Source organism: Clupea harengus, unplaced genomic scaffold, assembly GCF_900700415.2.
Source record: "Clupea harengus unplaced genomic scaffold, Ch_v2.0.2, whole genome shotgun sequence".
In the NCBI taxonomy this organism is placed as follows: domain Eukaryota; kingdom Metazoa; phylum Chordata; class Actinopteri; order Clupeiformes; family Clupeidae; genus Clupea; species Clupea harengus.
Genome location: NW_024879643.1, coordinates 1 through 20,000, shown reverse-complemented (window position 1 = coordinate 20,000; position 20,000 = coordinate 1). Strand labels below are relative to the sequence as shown.

The 20,000-nt window shown below is 46.4% G+C and overlaps 2 protein-coding genes across 2 annotated transcripts in view; one reads left to right on the top strand and one right to left on the bottom strand.

Annotated features, from left to right (window-relative positions):
* The window catches only part of LOC122129434 (centrosomal protein of 95 kDa-like), a 23,719-nt gene extending 17,276 nt beyond the window's left edge, over positions 1–6,443 (top strand). Inside the window, exons 15-21 of the mRNA XM_042704353.1 lie at positions 1–52; positions 347–510; positions 1,127–1,201; positions 2,925–3,077; positions 3,625–3,771; positions 4,912–4,983; positions 5,594–6,443. The exon at positions 1–52 is cut by the window's left edge and continues 111 nt beyond it. Of these exons, the coding sequence (XP_042560287.1) occupies positions 1–52; positions 347–510; positions 1,127–1,201; positions 2,925–3,077; positions 3,625–3,771; positions 4,912–4,983; positions 5,594–5,770 (840 nt within the window). The 3' untranslated portion in view covers positions 5,771–6,443. The remainder of the gene's footprint in view (positions 53–346; positions 511–1,126; positions 1,202–2,924; positions 3,078–3,624; positions 3,772–4,911; positions 4,984–5,593) is intronic.
* A 5,742-nt stretch (positions 6,444–12,185) lies between these two features.
* Positions 12,186–19,642, bottom strand: LOC122129433 (E3 ubiquitin-protein ligase SMURF2-like; the record flags this gene model as incomplete). Its single annotated transcript, XM_042704352.1, has 9 exons — positions 12,186–12,702; positions 14,238–14,313; positions 15,456–15,657; positions 16,219–16,339; positions 16,785–16,922; positions 17,845–18,023; positions 18,383–18,497; positions 18,660–18,760; positions 19,508–19,642. Coding segments are annotated over 9 exons (1,167 nt in total), but the record flags the coding sequence as incomplete, so codon positions are not given.
* Between the last annotated feature and the right edge of the window lie 358 nt (positions 19,643–20,000).

Sequence of the window (20,000 nt, the reverse complement as noted above, 5' to 3'; positions counted from 1 at the left end):
CCGCCGTCGAGCCGCAAGCAGTCGCACCTTCAGACTCGCAAAGCTGCAGCCAGTAAGACGCCTCTCCTCCCTTCCGCACAATACAGCGCGTCTATGTAACGGCTATATCTGACACAAGAACTCTCATGTTATCTACATGTACTGAATGTTCCACTTCAAAGTTGTTGTTTTTCTCTGCTTTCACTCACTGTTTCTCTTCCATTCATCCATCTCTCTCTCTCCCTCTCCCTATCTCTCTCTTCCATCCATCCGTCCGTCCCTCTCTCTCTCTCTCTCTCTCTCTCTCTCTCTCTCTCTCTCTCTCTCTCTGTCTTCCATCTCTCTCTCCTTCTCTCTCTTTCTGCAGTGAAGTTGAAGGAGAATGACCTGCTGCCCACTCTGCTGGAGGAGTTCCCAGGGCTGCATCTCTCCCCTCACGCTCTGGGCCGCATGTGGAAGCAGCAGCTGCGGCAGGTGGACCACCTCAACGCGCCCGAGAACCAGCGCGGCCACATCAAGCTGGCCAATCAGGTGAGAGCACACCTCCCCCCCGCTCAGCTCACTGGCTCACCCATAACCAGAATGACTCGCCATGAAGTCTTTACATTCTGTAGGCATGTCACCCATCCCTATGAAACTTAAAATAGAAGTTGGCAGAGTGCTGCGAAGTTGGCATCTATTTGGAATTGATGAGAGGGTTCATTTGAAGTTCATTTGGATACACGTGCGATTCTTGTAAGAGAACTGGGCCATGCGCACGTGCACAGTGAGACGCCAGAGGCAACGTGGCCGTTCTGTCCCGCACCACAGAACTATATAGTGTATACTATTTAGTAGGGACAACAGATGTATTTGTGTTGAACTATATAGTGTATACTATTTAGTAGGGACAACAGATGTATTTGTATTGAACTATATAGTGTATACTATTTAGCAGGGACAACAGATGTATTTGTGTTGAACTATATAGTATACTATTTAGTAGGGACAACAGATGTATTTGTGTTGAACTATATAGTGTATACTATTTAGCAGGGACAACAGATGCATTTGTGTTGAATTTGAAGATGGTGCTAAAAGCAATTGGCTCAAAAAGCTGTTTTTCATAGTGTTGCTTTAATGAGATCTGTGTCTGGTTCTGTGTTAGGTGGAGGAGGCACAGAAGAAGCACGACCTGTTAATGGATATCATCCGCAAAGAACAGGAACACAACCGCAGACTGGTGAGTACCGCTCACACATGAACACACCTATACTCTCACCCACACTAGGGACCGCACTGAACACACCTATACTCGCGCACACACACACACACACATGAACACACCTATACTCTCACCCACACTAGGGACCGCACTGAACACACCTATACTCGCGCGCACACACACACACACCCACACACACATGAACACACCTATACTCTCACCCACACACACACACACACACATGAACACACCTATACTCTCACCCACACACACATGAACACACCTATACTCTCACCCACACACACATGAACACACCTATACTCTCACCCACACTAGGGACCGCACTGAACACACCTATACTCGCACCCACACACTCATGACCACACCTATACTCTCACACACACACACACTCATGACCACACCTATGCTCTCACCCACACACACATGACCACACCTATACTCTCACCCACACACACATGACCACACCTATACTCTCACCCACACGCACACGCACACACCCACACACACACACATGAACACACCTATACTCTACCCACACACTCATGAACACACCTATACTCTCACCCACACACTCATGACCACACCTATACTCTCACACACAACACACACTCATGACCACACCTATACTCTCACCCACACACACACACATGACCACACCTATACTCTCACCCACACACTCATGGGACCGCACCTATACTCTCACACACACACACACACTCATGAACACACCTATACTCACCCACACACACATGAACACACCTATACTCTCACCCACACACACATGAACACACCTATACTCTCACACACACACTCATGAACACATTATACTCTCACCCACACACACATTAACACACCTATACTCTCACCCACACACACATTAACACACCTATACTCTCACACACACACTCATGAACACACCTATACTCTCACCCACACACACATTAACACACCTATACTCTCACCCACACACACATTAACACACCTATACTCACACACACACTCATCATATACACATTAACACACCTATACTCTCACCCACACACACATTAACACACCTATACTCTCACACACACACTCATGAACACACCTATACTCTCACCCACACACACATTAACACACCTATACTCTCACCACACACACATTAACACACCTATACTCTCACACACACACTCATGAACACACCTATACTCTCACCCACACACTCATGAACACACCTATACTCTCACACACACACACACATGAACACACCTATACTCACACCCACACACACACAAACACACCTATACTCACCCACACACACATGACCACACCTATACTCTCACACACACACACACACACACACCCACACACACATGAACACACCTATACTCTCACCCACACACACACACATGACCACACCTATACTCTCACCCACACACACACACACACACACACACACACACACACACACACACACACATGAACACACCTATACTCTCACAACACACACCATACCACCCACACACTCTCCACCCATGAACACACCTATACTCTCACCCACCCACACACACACACACACACACACCCTACACACTCATGGGACCGCACTGAACACACCGAATCATTTGGAATTGGAAGAGTAGTATGACACTGTGCCCACTTTTTCACTTCTCTCTCTCTCTTTCTTTCTTTATATCTCTCTCCCCAACTCTTTCTCTCTCTCTTTCCTTCTCTCTGACAGAAGGACCAGAGGGAGCGCACGCAGCAGCAGAAGTCGGCTCAGAACAAGTTGCGGGAGCAGCGGCAGCAGGTCGCTCGCGCCAAGAAATACTTCAGTGACTACCACCTGCAGCTGCGCTCCCGTCTGGCCAGGGCCCGCACGCGCGAGGAGAGGGTAGGTCTACGCACGCACGCACGCACGCACGCACGCACGCACGCACGCACGCACGCACGCACGCACGCACGCACGCACGCACGCACGCACGCACGCACGCACGCACGCACGCCTTAACACACCACCTGTCTGTCTACACACACACACACACACACACACACACACACACACACACACAGGCCTTAACACATCACCTATCTGTCTCCACACACACACGGGCCTTAACACATCACATCACCTGTCTGCCACTACACAAACATGAATGCTGTGGGGGCTTGGTGACCCTTAATGCCGCCTAATATCATATTGGCACCATTCAGTGATCAGTCCTTAACCACATGTAGCTGTTACTGACATAAAGAAGACTCCTCTGCTCCTATCAAGCTCCTGTGTCGTGGCAGAGTCTGATGTTGTGTTGGCCACATTCCTCCTCTGTGTTTAGTCTACTCTCTCCAGCCCTGAGTTGGTAGTTTAGTGGAGCTCACCCCGTTCCTCTCCTCTCCTCTCCCCCCCTCTCCTCTCCTCTCCATCCCCCCCTACTCCACAGCTGTTTAAGCAGATCTTTGAGGAGGGCGTCGAGGTGCAGAAAGCTCGTCTGAGGGAGGACCGCGCCTACGCCAGAGAGCAGCGGCAGGCGAACCAGCAGCGGCACCGCACCGAGCTGGAGGCCATGGAGAACTACTACAAGGACCAGGTACGTACGCTCACACTGGCAGAGCAAGGACCAGGTACGTACGCTCACACTGGCAGAGCAAGGACCAGGTACGTACGCTCACACTGGCAGAGCAAGGACCAGGTACGTACGCTCACACCGGCAGAGCAAGGACCAGGTACGTACGCTCACACCGGCAGAGCAAGGACCAGGTACGTACGCTCACACCGGCAGAGCAAGGACCAGGTACACTCGCTCACACCGGCAGAGCAAGGACCAGGTACGTACGCTCACACCGGCAGAGCAAGGACCAGGTACACTCGCTCACACCGGCAGAGCAAGGACCAGGTACGTACGCTCACACCGGCAGAGCACACGGAGTCTGGCTCCAGTGGAGAGAAGGCCCAGTAGAAACTAGTGAATCCTCACTCCCACACCTCCAGGCTTAGAGGCAGCCTGGGGGAGTCTGATTGATCTGGGCTGCCCTGAACATGCAATAGAGAGAGAACGGAGTCAGTACACACAGTGCACACGTCTCTCCCCTCAGGTCAGGGGTTTTAGGTTTGGAAGAGATCCGTGATTTTGTTCTGATCTCTCCAAGGGAATTTCAAGTAGGATCCCAAAATTGAAGGTGAAGTGTTTTGAAGGTGTAGTGCTACAAATCCAGCCTTGCAGTCTTTTGGAAATAAATCTCCATCTGCGGTTTAAGATTTGCCCTTTTTGTCTGTGTGTGTGTTTGGGTGTGGGTGTGTATTATGGAAAATAGGAGAATTTGATCTGGCCTCACTGAAGTGGAGGGTGATTTTTGGAAATGATGACTGATCTTAGGAAGTTGTTAACTTTTCCGGCGTGCGATGTTCCAGGAGGGGAAAAGTTATTCAGGACTCGAAGCCAAGACCACTTCATTTGTGCAGTTGAACGCATTCTCATGTTTTCCGCCTCGTCTGGGGGCTAGACTGCTTCCAAATGACTAGAGGAGTGTTCAGGAACTCTATAGGATTTAGGTTGGATGCATATGTTTATATGGAAGGCTGCTGTGAAAAAAAAAAAAAAAAAGGTTTTGTTTGGTTCCGTCTTTAATAATTGAGGTTGAGTTGTGTGAAATGAGCGAAGTACAGCTGCATTCTCCCCACATCTCACTTTGTCTCATTGTGTCTCATTGTGTCTCCTATTCTCTCACAGATGTCGTTACTGGCTGAGACTCTCGCACAGGAGCGCGAAGAGATTCAGGTGCGGAAGAAGGCCCAGGAGAAGGTGAGGGTTCTAGTTATTGGGTTCTAGGTTCCAGTTGGCCCTAGTTCGGCCCGCAGAAACACGAGCCGGGGCCGGCTTGGCGAGCTCTCGAGGAAAAGATCCTCGGTGCATAATGCATGACCCGTAACAGCGAATCTGATGTTAGCGGTGTAATCGCGGCGGTCACAGAAGCCACAGCGCGCTGTAAATGTTTAATGCAGCAGGCCACCACCATCGATCTGGGACACCAGTAATGTGGTCTTTCTACGACTGTGTGGCTAACAGCTCGCGTTTGCTGTGTGGCCGTGCTACAGAAGCCCAACCCCGCCATCCCAGACAATATTTCTTTTAGTCCCATGGATGGAGAGCTAGGGACCAGGGTGACAACAGTGTTACTGCCTTTCACCATGTCGATCACTCGTCTTCTCATGAGTGTGTGCCAGGTTCACATGTAGACTCAACCCAGAATAAGGGGCGCCACACGCTGTTACATACAGTATGGACCACCTGGAAGGCATTTTTAACATGGTTATGTGCCTGATCATTTCAATGCCCTACGGCTACAGTGCACGTGGCCAATTGCAAGTGTGTATTTTTATTCTCGTGTGTTTGTCTGTGCGTTGTCTGGCAGGCCTTACAGAAGCTTAAGCGGGAGCTGCGCGGCAAGATGGAGCGTGAGATCGGCGAGCTGCAGCGTATCATCGTCCAGAACGACGATGACGACTACTTCCGCGACCTGGAGGCGGAGCGACTGCGCAGCCGCCTGCAGATGGCCTCCTTCCAGTACAACACCAGCTGCCTGCACTGACCTCAGATCAGACAGAACTGATCAGAGCGTGACTTCACGGTTGATTGTAATGCATTGGACCTTGGGGGGGGTGTGTGTGTGGAGGGTGTTGTCAATGAATATGAATGGTACAGACATGAAGGTGGGCCTTGGTTTTCAAGGCTGAAGCAGTGTTCACGCACAACACACACACACACACACCCACCCACATATGCACCACACACACACACACACACACACACACGCACACAAACGCACACAACACACACATATATATACACACACCTGCTGCTAACTCCGCTAACTCCACCTTTCCCTCAACTCTTCCAACGGTTGTCCACCGTTTAACTGAAACATTTGTTTTATTTATTGTGTTTTTAAGAAGAAAAATTGTGACCTTTTTGGAAAAAAAAAAAGAGAATAGTCTGCGTTTTGTTCCAGTGGTGTCTTGTACGTGGTGGGGATGGCTGAGAGTGCATGTGAACTCGTCTTCCGCATGGGCCAACAAGGACCACTGAAAGATGCAACACTAATAATGTGTCACTAAAAGATCCTTATTTAATTTTATTCATGCCTTTTAAAAACAAACAAAAAAAAATGTAACAAATTATATGCTGGATTGTTTTTCTCTGGTGTCTTGAACACTGTTTGAATTGGAGATGGATGATTGAATGAATGAATTTTATTTATGAAACTGGTGTGGTGGAGTCTCTTGATATAATCTCTGCGGTTATTTTCGACCATCAGGGGGCGCAGTGGAGTAACTCTTGGTTTTAGCATTCCAGGCTTGATTTACACCAAGTCGAATCGAGTGCAGACATGGCTTCGTCCGTGAGCGAGGATGCTCAGTGTTTGAAAAGCTAAGGCAGGTGAAGACCTTTCGAGTAGTTGCAACACTGTCCCAGAAAGTAGCTTTGCAAATGTGGAATATTGTCTGGCAGTACCAGTTTATTAATGTGTGTGATCCAGCTAACCAAAATCCAAGTTCTCAACTAGTAAGCCTTAAAAATATAAGCGTAAGACGTGAAATCATTAAGGACGACGTTGGCCATGACCAGTACCTATTAACACTAGTATTAAGGGTGATGTTAAATGTGAAGTCACGATCAAGAGTGTTCCTGAGTACTCTTTTCAGTAACGTGGTGAATTGCACTTTACACATTCTGACCATTCATGCATTTTAATAGGCTAAATACGTTAAAATGACCGGAAGGATCGGGAGGGGTGGGCTGCACAGGAGTACATTTCCCCCCGTTACTTCAGAATTTGGGGAGGTCTCGAGGCAGTTTTGTTTCTCTGGCAATAAGACCCTTTCACCCGGCAATAGCCTGTTCAGCTGGAACCGATGTTTTTATATTCGTCTCTCCCCTCCCCCTGAATTCAATCGACATTATTACCCTGCAAATGATTTAAGGACAGAGGCAGAAAACGGACCCCACTGTGTCTGTATAGTATAGTAGCATAGGCTACTAAGTTGTACTTGGTGAGGCACTTTCCTATTACCAGGGCTGGTGCATTATGGAGTAATACAATTACAAAACACATTTAATTGTAATCCATTACGGTTACAGAGAAAAATATGTAAATAAATAAAGATTATGGTATTTAGCAGATGCTTTTGTCCAAAGTGACTTAAAAACATAAGAAAAACGTTACACACACAAAAATCAAGAAACAGTATAAAATATCAATTCAAAGTAGCCTACAATATCATTTGACGATGTTTGAAAAGGTGATTTTTAAACACAGTTTTAAAAGTAGGCTACCAAGGCTGTCACTGGAACAGACAGCACTAGGTAGGTCATTCCACCACTGATGTGCCACGAATGAAGTCAATGGACACTCATCAGACGAGCGAAGTGGTCGAGAGGATGAAAAGCACTGAATTATGCATTAATAAGCTGGTCGAGTGACTGTCCTATAGACTAGAGTGAGGGATTTACACTTAATTCTGGCAGCCACAGGGGGCCAGCGAAGTGTGACTAGCAGAGGAGAACGTGGCTGATCAAAGACCAATGGCGCCGCTGCATTCCGAATCACCTGCCACGGTTTCAATACATCCCCGTTAAAATGTAATTACAATAGTCTAGTTTAGAAATAACTAGTGCCAGCACACGAAGTTGGGTGGCAACTTGTGTGAAATAGGGGTTAATCTTCTAAATATTATAGAGTGTAAACCGCTAAGACCACGAGACAAGAAGCTAGATGCTCAGATAAATTAAGTTGGTCATCAAGTCTTACACCCAAGATGTCTGTAAACTATTACATTTCAAAAGTAACATTCCCAACCCCTGCCTCTTACATAGCATAGGAATTCGGACAAACTGAGTCATTTATCACTGGCAGATGAATAAAACGTTAGTCGGGTATTTCTGTTCTATGGAGACACCAAGAAGTTATTTTTACAAATCAAATCACCCAATTATATCGTCTAGAATTGCAGCAAAGTAAGTATTACGGCAATGCACCCTAAAGTCTATGGCTCCACTCAGATCACTTTATCCAGGCCTACTAGAGTGTGGGGTAATTTGTTAGGCTAAATTAAATGCGTCCATCTAAACAAAAAAAAAAATACTCTATAAACTCGGTGGGAGAAGGCCCAGCCAAGCAACAAAAGCAAATAGACTGTTAATTCTGCTTATTCTCCACAGGCGAATTTGTAGCCCTCAATGCTAAGACGATGGTGCTTGTCTGCCAGAAAAAGAACACAACGAGACGGAGCATGTTTATTAAACAGGTTTGCTGCCAGTTGCGAACAGCATGGCCTTTATTGCTCATCTCTGCAGGGCTACAGGAGACCGATTCTCCTAAATTGGACTTTATGTACAAGTGTGTGAGAATGTGAAAGCATACAAAACAGCCACGTGGGACTTACACACTGTAATAATAAATACAAAATGAGTCCAATGGAAACCAAAATGATTACAATACAAAAAGAAAAAGGAGGATGAACAGGTGGCTTGACATGAGTTTTGTCGCTTAAAAATGAGTCAAAAACACATTTACATAAGCGCAACGAAGGCCAACTCATCACACAAACACTCAAGAACAAAGTAAAAAGACTCATAGTGTGTTGCATTACTAGCTAACTGTACCAGTTAGCCTTTTAAGATAACAGATACATTTGCCATGCTACAGAGGATGCATTTCCATTATCCACAAACAAAAAAACTTTACCAAAAACAAAAATAACTTTTGATACGGAACAAAATCACCCAAACAATCGGCGATGATGCACAATGAAGACTTTCATGATTACGGCTAACTGTTAAAAGCACAAAGAGCTGTATGTGTGTATTGGACATGTTAATGTGTTATAATAACTATACAAAAGTCAGTAAATATGGAAGTTGCCCGTTATTGCTGAGCAACTTAAGTCTCTGTGTGCAAAACATGTATGTATATAGGATGTTTTTTTCGCTTTTTTGCATTTTTTCTTCTTTTTAAGTTAAATTAAAAGTAAGTCATGATCTGCATATGAACAATAATGTATACTGTACAAAGCACCATTTCAGGATACTCCATTTGCATTATCAAGGGGCTGTAGCTGAAGTCCAGGTAGGCAAGAGGAGAGTCTTCTCTTCCTTTCAATGCAAATATCAAGAACAGTCCATGGTCATCGATTGCTATAGACAGGCCGTTACAAAAGAACCAAGGGGGGCGCTGCAAAGACATGAGAATGCAAATAAATAAAGCAGGTCCAAAAAAATGGCCCTATACATGCATGTGCTGGATTCTCCGGGGCAGAGGGTTCCAACGTCAGAACACACAAGAGTTTCAGGGTGAACGTGTTCATCACCTGGGGGTACTCTTCTGGCGAGCCAATGAGTTACCAGACCATGGCAGGTGACGGCATAAATGGTTCAAGTCTCATCCAACGTATTGGGACAGAGCAGGATTGTTTTTTTTTTTTTTTTTTTGCTTTTCGTTGCCATGAGGAGTTTTTAAAAAAAGAGACCGGGGCAATTCAGTCCTCCGTGAACTTAGGGACAAGGCCGAGTTTTCCATGCATTCTCTTCAGAGAGCGGCGTCACAGGACAGACTAGGTAATTCCCTTCACATACCGACGAAGACATGCAACCAGAGCTGGAGACTCATTCTACCGTCATTACAAACATAAGCTTCACACAAGCAAGAAAACAAAATATATATATAATATCTCTCTAAAAGCCATCACCTGAGTATGTAGCGTGAGGTCTGTGTTATACTAAGACAGAATAGACAAGCCATATACAAAATATATATGTATTTGTACATATATACTCTAAATTACAGGTATATATATAGATATAGATATATATCCAAGTATATTTCCAATGCAAGATAACAGGGATAAATTCTGGCATCAGGTCGTATTTTGAATGAATATGAACGCATCTCCTGCCTGCCAAGTTTCTAAAGTGCTCTAGAGTTGCAAGGGAAAAAAACAAAAACATTCCTGCCTTTTATACTGGGATGTTGCGTAGAAAAAATTAATCACACTCTCCTTCTACACTCTGTCTGTAATGAGAATGTGGGCGACAGTGGTACAGTGGTAGAGAAGTCGTTTAGTAATCAGAAGGTTGCTAGTTCGATTCCCTGTCGAAGCGTCCTTGAGCAAGACACTGAACCCCTAATTGCTCCTGATGTGCAGTGTGCCATCAGTGTAAATGTAAAAAATGTAAAATGTGTATACATTGTAAGTCGCACATATGTAAGTCGCTTTGGATAAAAGCGTCTGCTAAATGACTAAATGTAAAATGTAAATGTAATGAGAAGGCTTTCTTAGGGGGTGGGGGACTGATCACTTCCTAAACCTGGTCAGGAGCCCTTCCCTTGAGTGCGCTTCATCTCTGCATAGTCGGCGCTAACGTTCCAGCAGGGACCCTCAGCAACACTCCAACTAGCTAGCACAAAAAAGTGGTCACACACACACACAGATACACACACACAGATGAGTGAGGCTATGAGGTGGTGGAGTAAGCCAAGAATAAAACTCTCATCTAATTTCACTCCAGTTTAAAAAAAAAAAACAATCTGGGACAGACCACTTTACTGACATCAACCACATCCAGTACTGGCTCATATAGTTTTGCAATACACATTAACGCTCGCTATGTAAAGATCCTTTGGAGAGACATGTTATCCAAACACACAAGCTTAGTACGAGCTGGCCAAGCGGCAAAATAAACCCTGTATCGTGACACGACGACTCAAACTCCGTGAATCCAAAATAGAAGTCTTATTGTCAAACCATGATGGCAGGTCTCGCCGACTCTGTTGAATAGCAGCTACGTACGTTGACTCCAGACAGACCACAGTCTTAAGTCCTGAGACGACAGTTGGGATTTTGAGCTTCACTCCACAGGATCTCAGGCTGTACCCGCTCATGTCCCCGTCCTTGGGAACGCTCTCTCCCACACTCTTCAGTGTTCCAAAGGGAAGGAGACGAGCTGGTGCTGCAACCCTCTCCGCCTTAACTCCACCCTCCAACTCCACAACACATAACAACAGAGGTGATACTACATGATCTATAAATGGCATAAAAGGACCAAATAAGGGAATAGTGAACACACAAAAAAAAAATGAAAAGATTATTTACTCCTATGCAAGAAGAATTGGCAGGTCTCAGTAGGACGCGAGAAACACATGGATCGTGTTTCTATGGGCAAGAATGTCGGCAGTATGGCTCTGGCGGCGAGTGCTAGCTTCTCCGTGTGTGTGTGTGTGTGTGTGTGTGTGTGTGTGATGTCTGCATATGCATAGGATATGACATCGTCTGGGCCTTAGCTAGACTGTTTCAGAGGCTGGTGGTGATGCTGATGATGCACGATGAGGTCATGTTCACCTCAAAGGCCAGGTCACATGGCGCGGGAGCGAGGACAGCTGGTCTGCACTGAGCACGCACAGGGCTTTCTGGGGACCTGTCTTATCTGAGGACCTGTCTGGGCGACTCTGCAATCAGCACCAGGGACTACTCCAGTTCACATGCAGTCCAAGACTAGCCCAAATGACGCATACGCATGTATCTTTCTTTCTGCCTCGATATCTCAGTAAGACTCAAAGCGTTTCCTCCCACACAGACGCAAGACCTGGACATATGCTCATTTAGATTTAGATATGGTTTTAGATATTGTCCCCCCCAAAAGACATCAAGAACAGGAAAACACACACACGCACACAGACGCATACATACACACACACACACACACACACACACACACACACACACACACACACACATATGTGCACACATATGTGCACACATACTGTGCTGTTTTCCCTTATTTGAATTCACTAAAAATATTCCAACTATCCTGGCAGACCAAAGACAAAATCAAAAGGACAAATAAAAAGCGTAAAACTAAAAACAAAAAATCCGTGATACTTGCAGGTTTTCAAGGTTCAGAAATAAATCAAGTCCTTAGCAGCTGAGAAGATGTTTGAAAAAAAAAAAAAAAAAAAAAAACAACAGAAAACATCATCTAAATATAGGAAGAACGGAGCAAACACCCTCCCCATTCACACACAAACTAAAATTAATAATAGTAAAAAAAAAACTAAAACAAATAAACAAACAAACAAAAAAAACAAACAGGGTGAATAGGCAAGAGTGTTCTTCGTGGTGAGCCTCCCTTCCTCTGCTCTGGAGCGTAGCCACCACTGGTGGAGAGACGCCTGGCTGCTGCTGCTCCAGGTGACTCCAGAGGGGGCTGGTTGGCTGTATGGAAGAGCAGCCCTGAGGCCCAGACTCCCCTCTCTCTCCTTTCCTCCATCTCTCCCTCCTTCCCTGTCGGTTTGTTTGTCTGTCTGTCTGTCTGTCTGTCGGTCTGTCTGCGTGTCTGCGTGTGTCGCTCTCGTCTGCCCGCCCCCGTCACTCCACGGCGAAGCCGCACGTCTCCTCGATGGCTGTCAGCAGCTTGTCGTATAGCTTGTCATAGTGCTCGTACTGGGGAATGTCAATCCGGTTAAAGCTGGAGTGGAGGAGGAGGAGGAAGATGGAGACATGAGGTAGAGATGAGAGGGTGGAAGAAAGGAGAAGGAGGAGAGGGAGATGATTAATTATGATCAATAATCCATGTCAGGTTGTTTCACTGTGATTGCTTTGTGTGTTGTACTGTGAAGAACAGGATGGGCAATTGCTCTGTTAGCTTGGCTTTTTTCCCCTCCCAGAGTTTAACACGGATTTAAACCTGCATGTTGCAGAAGACATCACGTGGTCTTATTAAACCACAGGAGCTCGTGACACAGCAATGGGGCTTAACCTGTAGCGCAGGTTTAGGTTGATTTGCCGGATCACGCAATCTCATAACCGCCATTAGAGGTCGCTTTCTGTGTGTTTTAACTTAAACCTGATGTGTTGATGGTTTATGGAGAGATTAAGACGATTTCCCCACCAGAATTAGACATCCATTACACAGATGGCAGGCTTGTAGGCTATGAATTTCGTACCCATGTAGTCTTTAAGGACTACTTTGACTGTGAGAATTAAATGCTACACAGGCCTATTACTTTACATAGACAACCTAGACTGGCGTAACCGTAGGCTGGTTTCTCCTCACACAAAAATAGACACGCTTTATTCAACAAGCGTACTCCACTGTTAATATTAATTCAGGGCCATTTGATTTAATGTGACATTCAAACACAAGCCACATTTGTTTAGGCTGCTACAGTCAATCTGAGGATCCCAAAATGAGTAGGCTTACCGTGGTTAAACTATATTTAGCCTAATATTTTCTAATATTGATTCCAAAGAATAGATTGTGGTTAACCAACATGGCAATGATGACAGTTATACTCTTTATTTATATAAGAAAAATAATCTCGAATTTGCTGGCGGATCCGATATTGACTGTATTAATAGCCTATATATGCCTTTGAATAATAGTATATTGATTGATTTGAGCGGACCTAAACTTTGTTAATGATATTATTAAGTTTCATTCTTGTATCATTGAACGGTTTGGATATTAGTTCTGGCTTCCAGACAGTTTAGCAGTGTATTAGCTGAACCCAAGCTTTTTTTTAAAACACAGGAATCATGTTCAACTTAGCTTAGCACAGCTGCGTGTTAAACCCTGAAACTCCCGGTTTAAGGAGTACAGTTCTACAGCACAGCTAAGCTAGCCAGACGCTAACTCACAGAAGAAAATGCCCCATAGAAATGATAAATGATTGTGTTACAAATTACATAATAAATATTTGAGTACTAATATCCACAGGGAGAATAAGCATCGGTGGCATACATTTCATCCAAGACATTTCATTACGTGGTATTTCAAAACTTGGTAATTCAAGAGAAATGAACATCGATTCGGGGGCAGATGTGTGAAACTATTGTGATACATGGCACAGGCCTAAAACAGATGTGTGTAGAGCTTGGCTAGGCTAGTCATGGTCTACTCCACTCCACCAGTCCATCACTCACTGAGGAGAGGGGTTGCCATGGCGATGTGTCAGTGTGCAAACATGTGGCGTGTGTGTGTGTGAGGCAGACGTGACTCACCAGGTGTGGGCCTTGGGCAGGTTGTTGGTGTTCGCATCAATCTGATGGATGGTGAACTGCCTCGGTCCTGCAGCCCCTGGAGTCACACACACACACACACATAAACAATGAGGTCTCTGCCTTACACTCAAACACACACACACAAATCACTAAAACACAAACACACACACACACTCGCTCATAGAGTTAGAGGCACCTCTTCAGCACTTACTCATATGATATGCAGACTCATGAATCAAGAGAGACCTCAAACATCCACACCTCCTTTCTCTCTCACACACACACACACACACACACACACCCAGCCCAAGCTGATATTATATGACTGGATGGTCTGCAGCCTCCACAGCGTTCCAAAAACATCTCCTTGCCTGTATATTTTCCCAGCAGACAGACATAGAATCATAGATGTATGTGCCTCCGCCTCCACTATGGTTTAACAGAGCTGACCTACGCAGACCATGACAGACCGTACAGGCCTCCATTGTACTCTCTCTCTCTTGTGTGTGTGTGTGTGTGTGTGTGTGGTGACACACACACACAGTCAGACTGTCTGGGTTGCTGAGTGGAAAGCCACTGACCTCAACCACAGCTAAGTCCGAGGCACTGCAGGATAATCCTGGGATATCGATGTACAGACAGACAGACAGACAGACAGACAGACAGACAGACAGACAGACAGACAGACAGACAGACACAGACACAGACACACACACACACACACACACATATCTATACACACACACACCTATCTACACACACAGAGCCATTTGCTCTTTCCCCTTATATAGCAGAGGGAGAGTGGAGTCTCAGTTCATCGTCTCACACAGACACTCAATCATGGCTTCAGTCAAACATACACCATACAAACACACACAGACACACAATACAACACACACACACACACACACACACACATTAACACACACCCCCATTCACCTTGCACAAAGATATCCACAAGAACAGGTGCATTCTTCTGAACACAGGCTGTCTTTCACAGACACATGGAGACACACACACAGCTTGTATAAAACACACTTCCACAGATACATAAACACATACAGACATTTCACACACTAAGAGATCATTCATGACATTAACAGGCTTTAAATGTGCACAGAACAAAGGCACACACACTCATCAAAGAGACTGTAAGCACACACACCACACACACACACACACACACACACACACACACACACACACACACACACACACCTTGTAGCGCCTTGAAGCCCTGCAGGGGAACTCTGGAGGAGCCGGTGACGAACTGCAGCAGTCGCGCGCGTCGCTCCTCGTCGAAGGACTCCACGGCGTTCCAGAACCACTTCACACAGTTGCTCTCGGTCGTGCAGTGCTTGAGCCGCGTGTGAGACTTCCAGTCGTGGATGTCGATCTTCCCCAGGCCACACACAATCAGCTGAGGGGAGACGAGACGAGACGAGACGAGACGAGAAGAGAAGAGTTTAGAGCTTACAACAGTGGAGCTGGTCAGACAACATCAGACAGACCACGGCCAACACTAATACATACAACAGATTCATAGTTAGAGTGTTAGATGGACACACGGACAGGTTAAAACAGAGATATATAGACTCCGGTAGATAGATCGAGAGATGGTTGGATAGACAGACAGACATTTATATGGACAGAAAGTACATAGAGAACATTCAGCACAACATGCTCCCACACATTCCACTTTCATTAAAGGTTGGCTACAGTTCCACCATGAATTCTTCTCTTCTTTAGAAATCCAATATTTCTCCCTTTTTTGAACACTTTTATAGGTTTCTTTACAGCTTTAAAGACTTGTGTCGAGCACCTGGAACGCTTCACGTAGTTTAAAACCTTGTTCATATTCCAGGCAGCTATATTTTTAATGTTTTATTCTCCTACTGTTCTGCAGGCTTGTCTGCGTGCGTGCGTGCGTGCGTGCACGTGTGCGCGCGTGTGTGTGTGTGTGTGTGTGTATAGGATGTACCTCCAGCTCTTTCTCATCAAAGGCCTTGAGCAGGTGCTGTGGGATGACCTCGTTGAAGCCCTTCTGTAAGGCCAGGAACTGAGCCTCAATGCCGTGCAGGAACCTCCAGCTGACGTACAGCCTGCGGACACACACACACACACACACACACACACACACACGTCACCACTCAGAAGACGCTTCAATCAAACCCCACGATCACTCCACTGAAGGAGAGTGTTGTCGGAGGTTCTGGAGTTTTTAGATTTGACTGTTGGAACACATCGACTACGTCTTAATAACGACACCTATGAGACTGACAGTCAAGGTATTCATCGGAAGATTCATGGTTTCTCTTAAATGACTTGAGTTTTGAGTTTTTCTGCAATGGCACAGTTCATGCTCAAAAATGCTCCTCACTTCACCAAAACACTTAAGAGTACTAAGGCTGGAGGAAGCACAGACACTAGGGACGCTAACTCCAGACATTGCGGGAAAAAAGTTCCCAAGTTCACCCGTTGTAAATCGGGCCGTGACTGATCCTGGATCAGCGACGGGGGCTGACTGAGCGGAGGCGGTCCACTCACCTGACGTACTCCTTCTTGGTGTCCTCGCTGACGGGCACGCTCTTGCCGTTGGGCTTGAGCTCGTGCTGGATGATCTCACCGTAGGCGTTGTGCTCCACGCAGAAGGTGTGGTCCAGCACGCCCGTGATGTCATTGTCCCTGTCACACAGACACACACACACACAGTCACACACACACACAGTCACAGACACACACACACACACAGACACACACACACACACACACACACGTACAGAGGAGGAAGGGGTTGAACAAAGGGGTTAGTAACGAGCCCCGTGTTGGTCTGATGAGTTCATCCTCAGTTGTGGTTTTAGTGGATGCGTGTGTGTCATAGCAGGTTCCTGTGTGAGTACGCCTTGAAGTATGTATATGTGTGTGTGTGTGTGTGTCTGTGTGTGTGTGTGTGTGGGCATAGCTTGCGTCTTTGCAGGTTCCTGTATGAATACGCCTTGAAGTATGTGTGTGTGTGTGTGTGTGTGTGTGTGTGTGTGTGTAGGGCATAGCTTGCGTCTTTGCAGGTTCCTGTGTGAATATGTCTTGAAATATGTGTGGAGTGTGTGGGCATAGCATGCGTCTTAACAGATTCCTGTGTGAATAAGTCTTAAAGTGTGTGTGTGTGTGTGTGTGTGTGTGTGTGTGTGTGTGTGTGTGTAGCATGTCCTAGCGGGTTCCTGTGTGAATAAGCCTTGAAGTTATTGTGTTAGTGTGAGTGTGTGTGTGTGTAATGCTTCACTGGTAATTGTTCTGTCTTTATCTGATCCAGATTTGAGTGTCTGGTCTTTATAAGCCACTGACAGCATGTCTGAATAGTTGTGCGTGAGGAATCATTACTCCTCTGTGTATAAAGTGTGTGTGTGTGTCTGAGAAAGTGTGTCTGGATGCAAGTGTGTGTGGTACACATGTTTAACAAGCTGGAGCGAGTGAAAAGACTGTGTGCGGGTTTTAGATGAACCAGTAAGTGTTTCAAAGAGCGTCTATGTGTCTAACAGATGAGTATGCATATGCGTAACATAAAAAGTGTGTGTGTGTGTGTGTGTTCACGCTCGTCTCGCACACTCACAGGATCCAGACGAGACTCTTGTGCAGGTCGGGGTCCACGGACTCCATGTCGTCCAGGGTGATGGGCTTGCCCAGCAGCTGCTTGTAGAAGGGCAGCGTGAAGCCGCCGTCGATGTAGTGGCCGTGGAACACCGCCATGCCCATGATCCGGCCCACGAAGTGGAAATACGACAGGTGCTCCTGGTGGGGGGGGGGGGGGGGGGGGGAGAGCAAGGGATGGATCAGATTCTAAGGCGGTCAGAGATCTTACTCACCGCTAACTGGCAGCTGGCCTACCTACAGTGGAGCAGGCAGAACGCATGGAGAGATATCTGATCTGCTTCTGTGGTCCTAGTGTGTGTGTGTGTGTGTGTGTGTGTGTCTCATATACGCACAAGCAGACATAGAATGTGAGGTTGTTTATATATGTAAAAGTGTGTGTGTATAGCCTGTGTTTGCGTGTGTGAGAGAGTGAGTGACAGAGAATTTGAAAGTGTTTTTGTGAAGAGGATGAATATATGTGTGTGTGCGTGCGCGTGTGTGTGTGTGCGTTTGCTTACCGGATTGACAGCTGAGTCAGGGTTGATCTGCAGTGTGTAAATGTCATCTCTGGAGTACTGGAAGAGGCCGTAGTATGGGTTCAGCATCTCATGAGATAAAAGATACAACCACTCCCTAAGACACAGAGAAAACAGAGAGAGAGAACCAGAGAGAGAAACAGGATTAAAATGGCTGGATGGATCCTGACCATGAATAAAATGGCCATACATGAAGCTGTGAATGAAGGTCGGTGACATTTTGAAATGTGGGTGGTGGTGTGTATTGTGGGTGGTGTACCTGGCAACCCCGCCGTAGTCAAGGCCCTCCTCTCCACGGAACTTCACCATCAGTCTCTTCCACAGGTCCTTCGGCCTCATCTTCATCACCTGGTATGACTCCTACACAGACACACACAGACACAGACACCGTCAATTATTTCTTAAGTGGAAGTGGTTTGACCATTCTTACGATCTAATCTGATGCAACAGCTGATCTCCAGCAGTGCGATGAGTCACGTAGCTTTCAGTAATGGAGTGATGACACACCGATGTTTACCCTCCGCCGAACGTCTTACTGGAGATCTCATAAACAAAAGCCTACAGTTCATCACCACAGAAATCGCCCCCAGTTTCGTTTCCTGTCAGCCTAATGCAACACTCCTAGTCTCATGTTGGCAGATCTGTTTGCACCCGTTCACTCTGAACCCAGATCAGTAGTTACCACAGAAAATGACCCAACCTGAAAGTTCCTCCTGAAAAAGGCCCAGGTTGAAAGTTCCCCCCTAAAAAAAAAAAAAAAAAAAAAAAAAAAACATTCTGCCTGTAAGTTCACCCCTAAGAACACTCTGACGTAGAGTTCAGCCCCCAAAACACTCAGAGCTGGAGACCCGGTGGAGAACAGGGAGAGAGAGAGGGGGGGGGTGCCGGAATGTACCAGCAAGCATGATCTCATCTCAACCCCGGGAACGTTGGTCTCTCCTTTGAGCGAGGGAGAAGAAAGGAAGGGAGCGTGAACGAGTGTGATGAACGCTGGTCTCTCCTTTGAGCGAGGGAGAAAAAAGGGAGCGTGAACGAGTGTGATGAACGCTGGTCTCTCCTTTGAGCGAGGGAGAAGAAAGGAAGGGAGCGTGAACGAGTGTGGGTTACGTAACAGCTGGCGCCGAGTGGGACGGAGAGCGGCGTGGGTCCTGCCACTGCAAACACAGGAGCGGGCCGCGCCAACAGCGGCAGTGGCCACGCCACGGCCGTGTTCTCCCACCAGAAACCCTGCTGCACTGGAAACTACAGCGCACAGCTGGCACACACACACACACACACACTCTCTCTCTCTCTCTCTCAAACTCAACACAGAGCCACACAACCACGCATACACACCATGCACATAGGCTCCCAAGCACACACATACATGCTCAAACTGACAAACACACACACACACACGCTCAAACTGACAAACACAAACACACACACACACACACACACACACACACACACACGCTCAAACTGACACACACACACACGCTCAAACTGACACACACACACACGCTCAAACTGACACACACACACACACACACACACACACACACACACACACACACACGTGTTTCGGACGCCTCTCAAGAAGACAGCATTCCCATTCTCT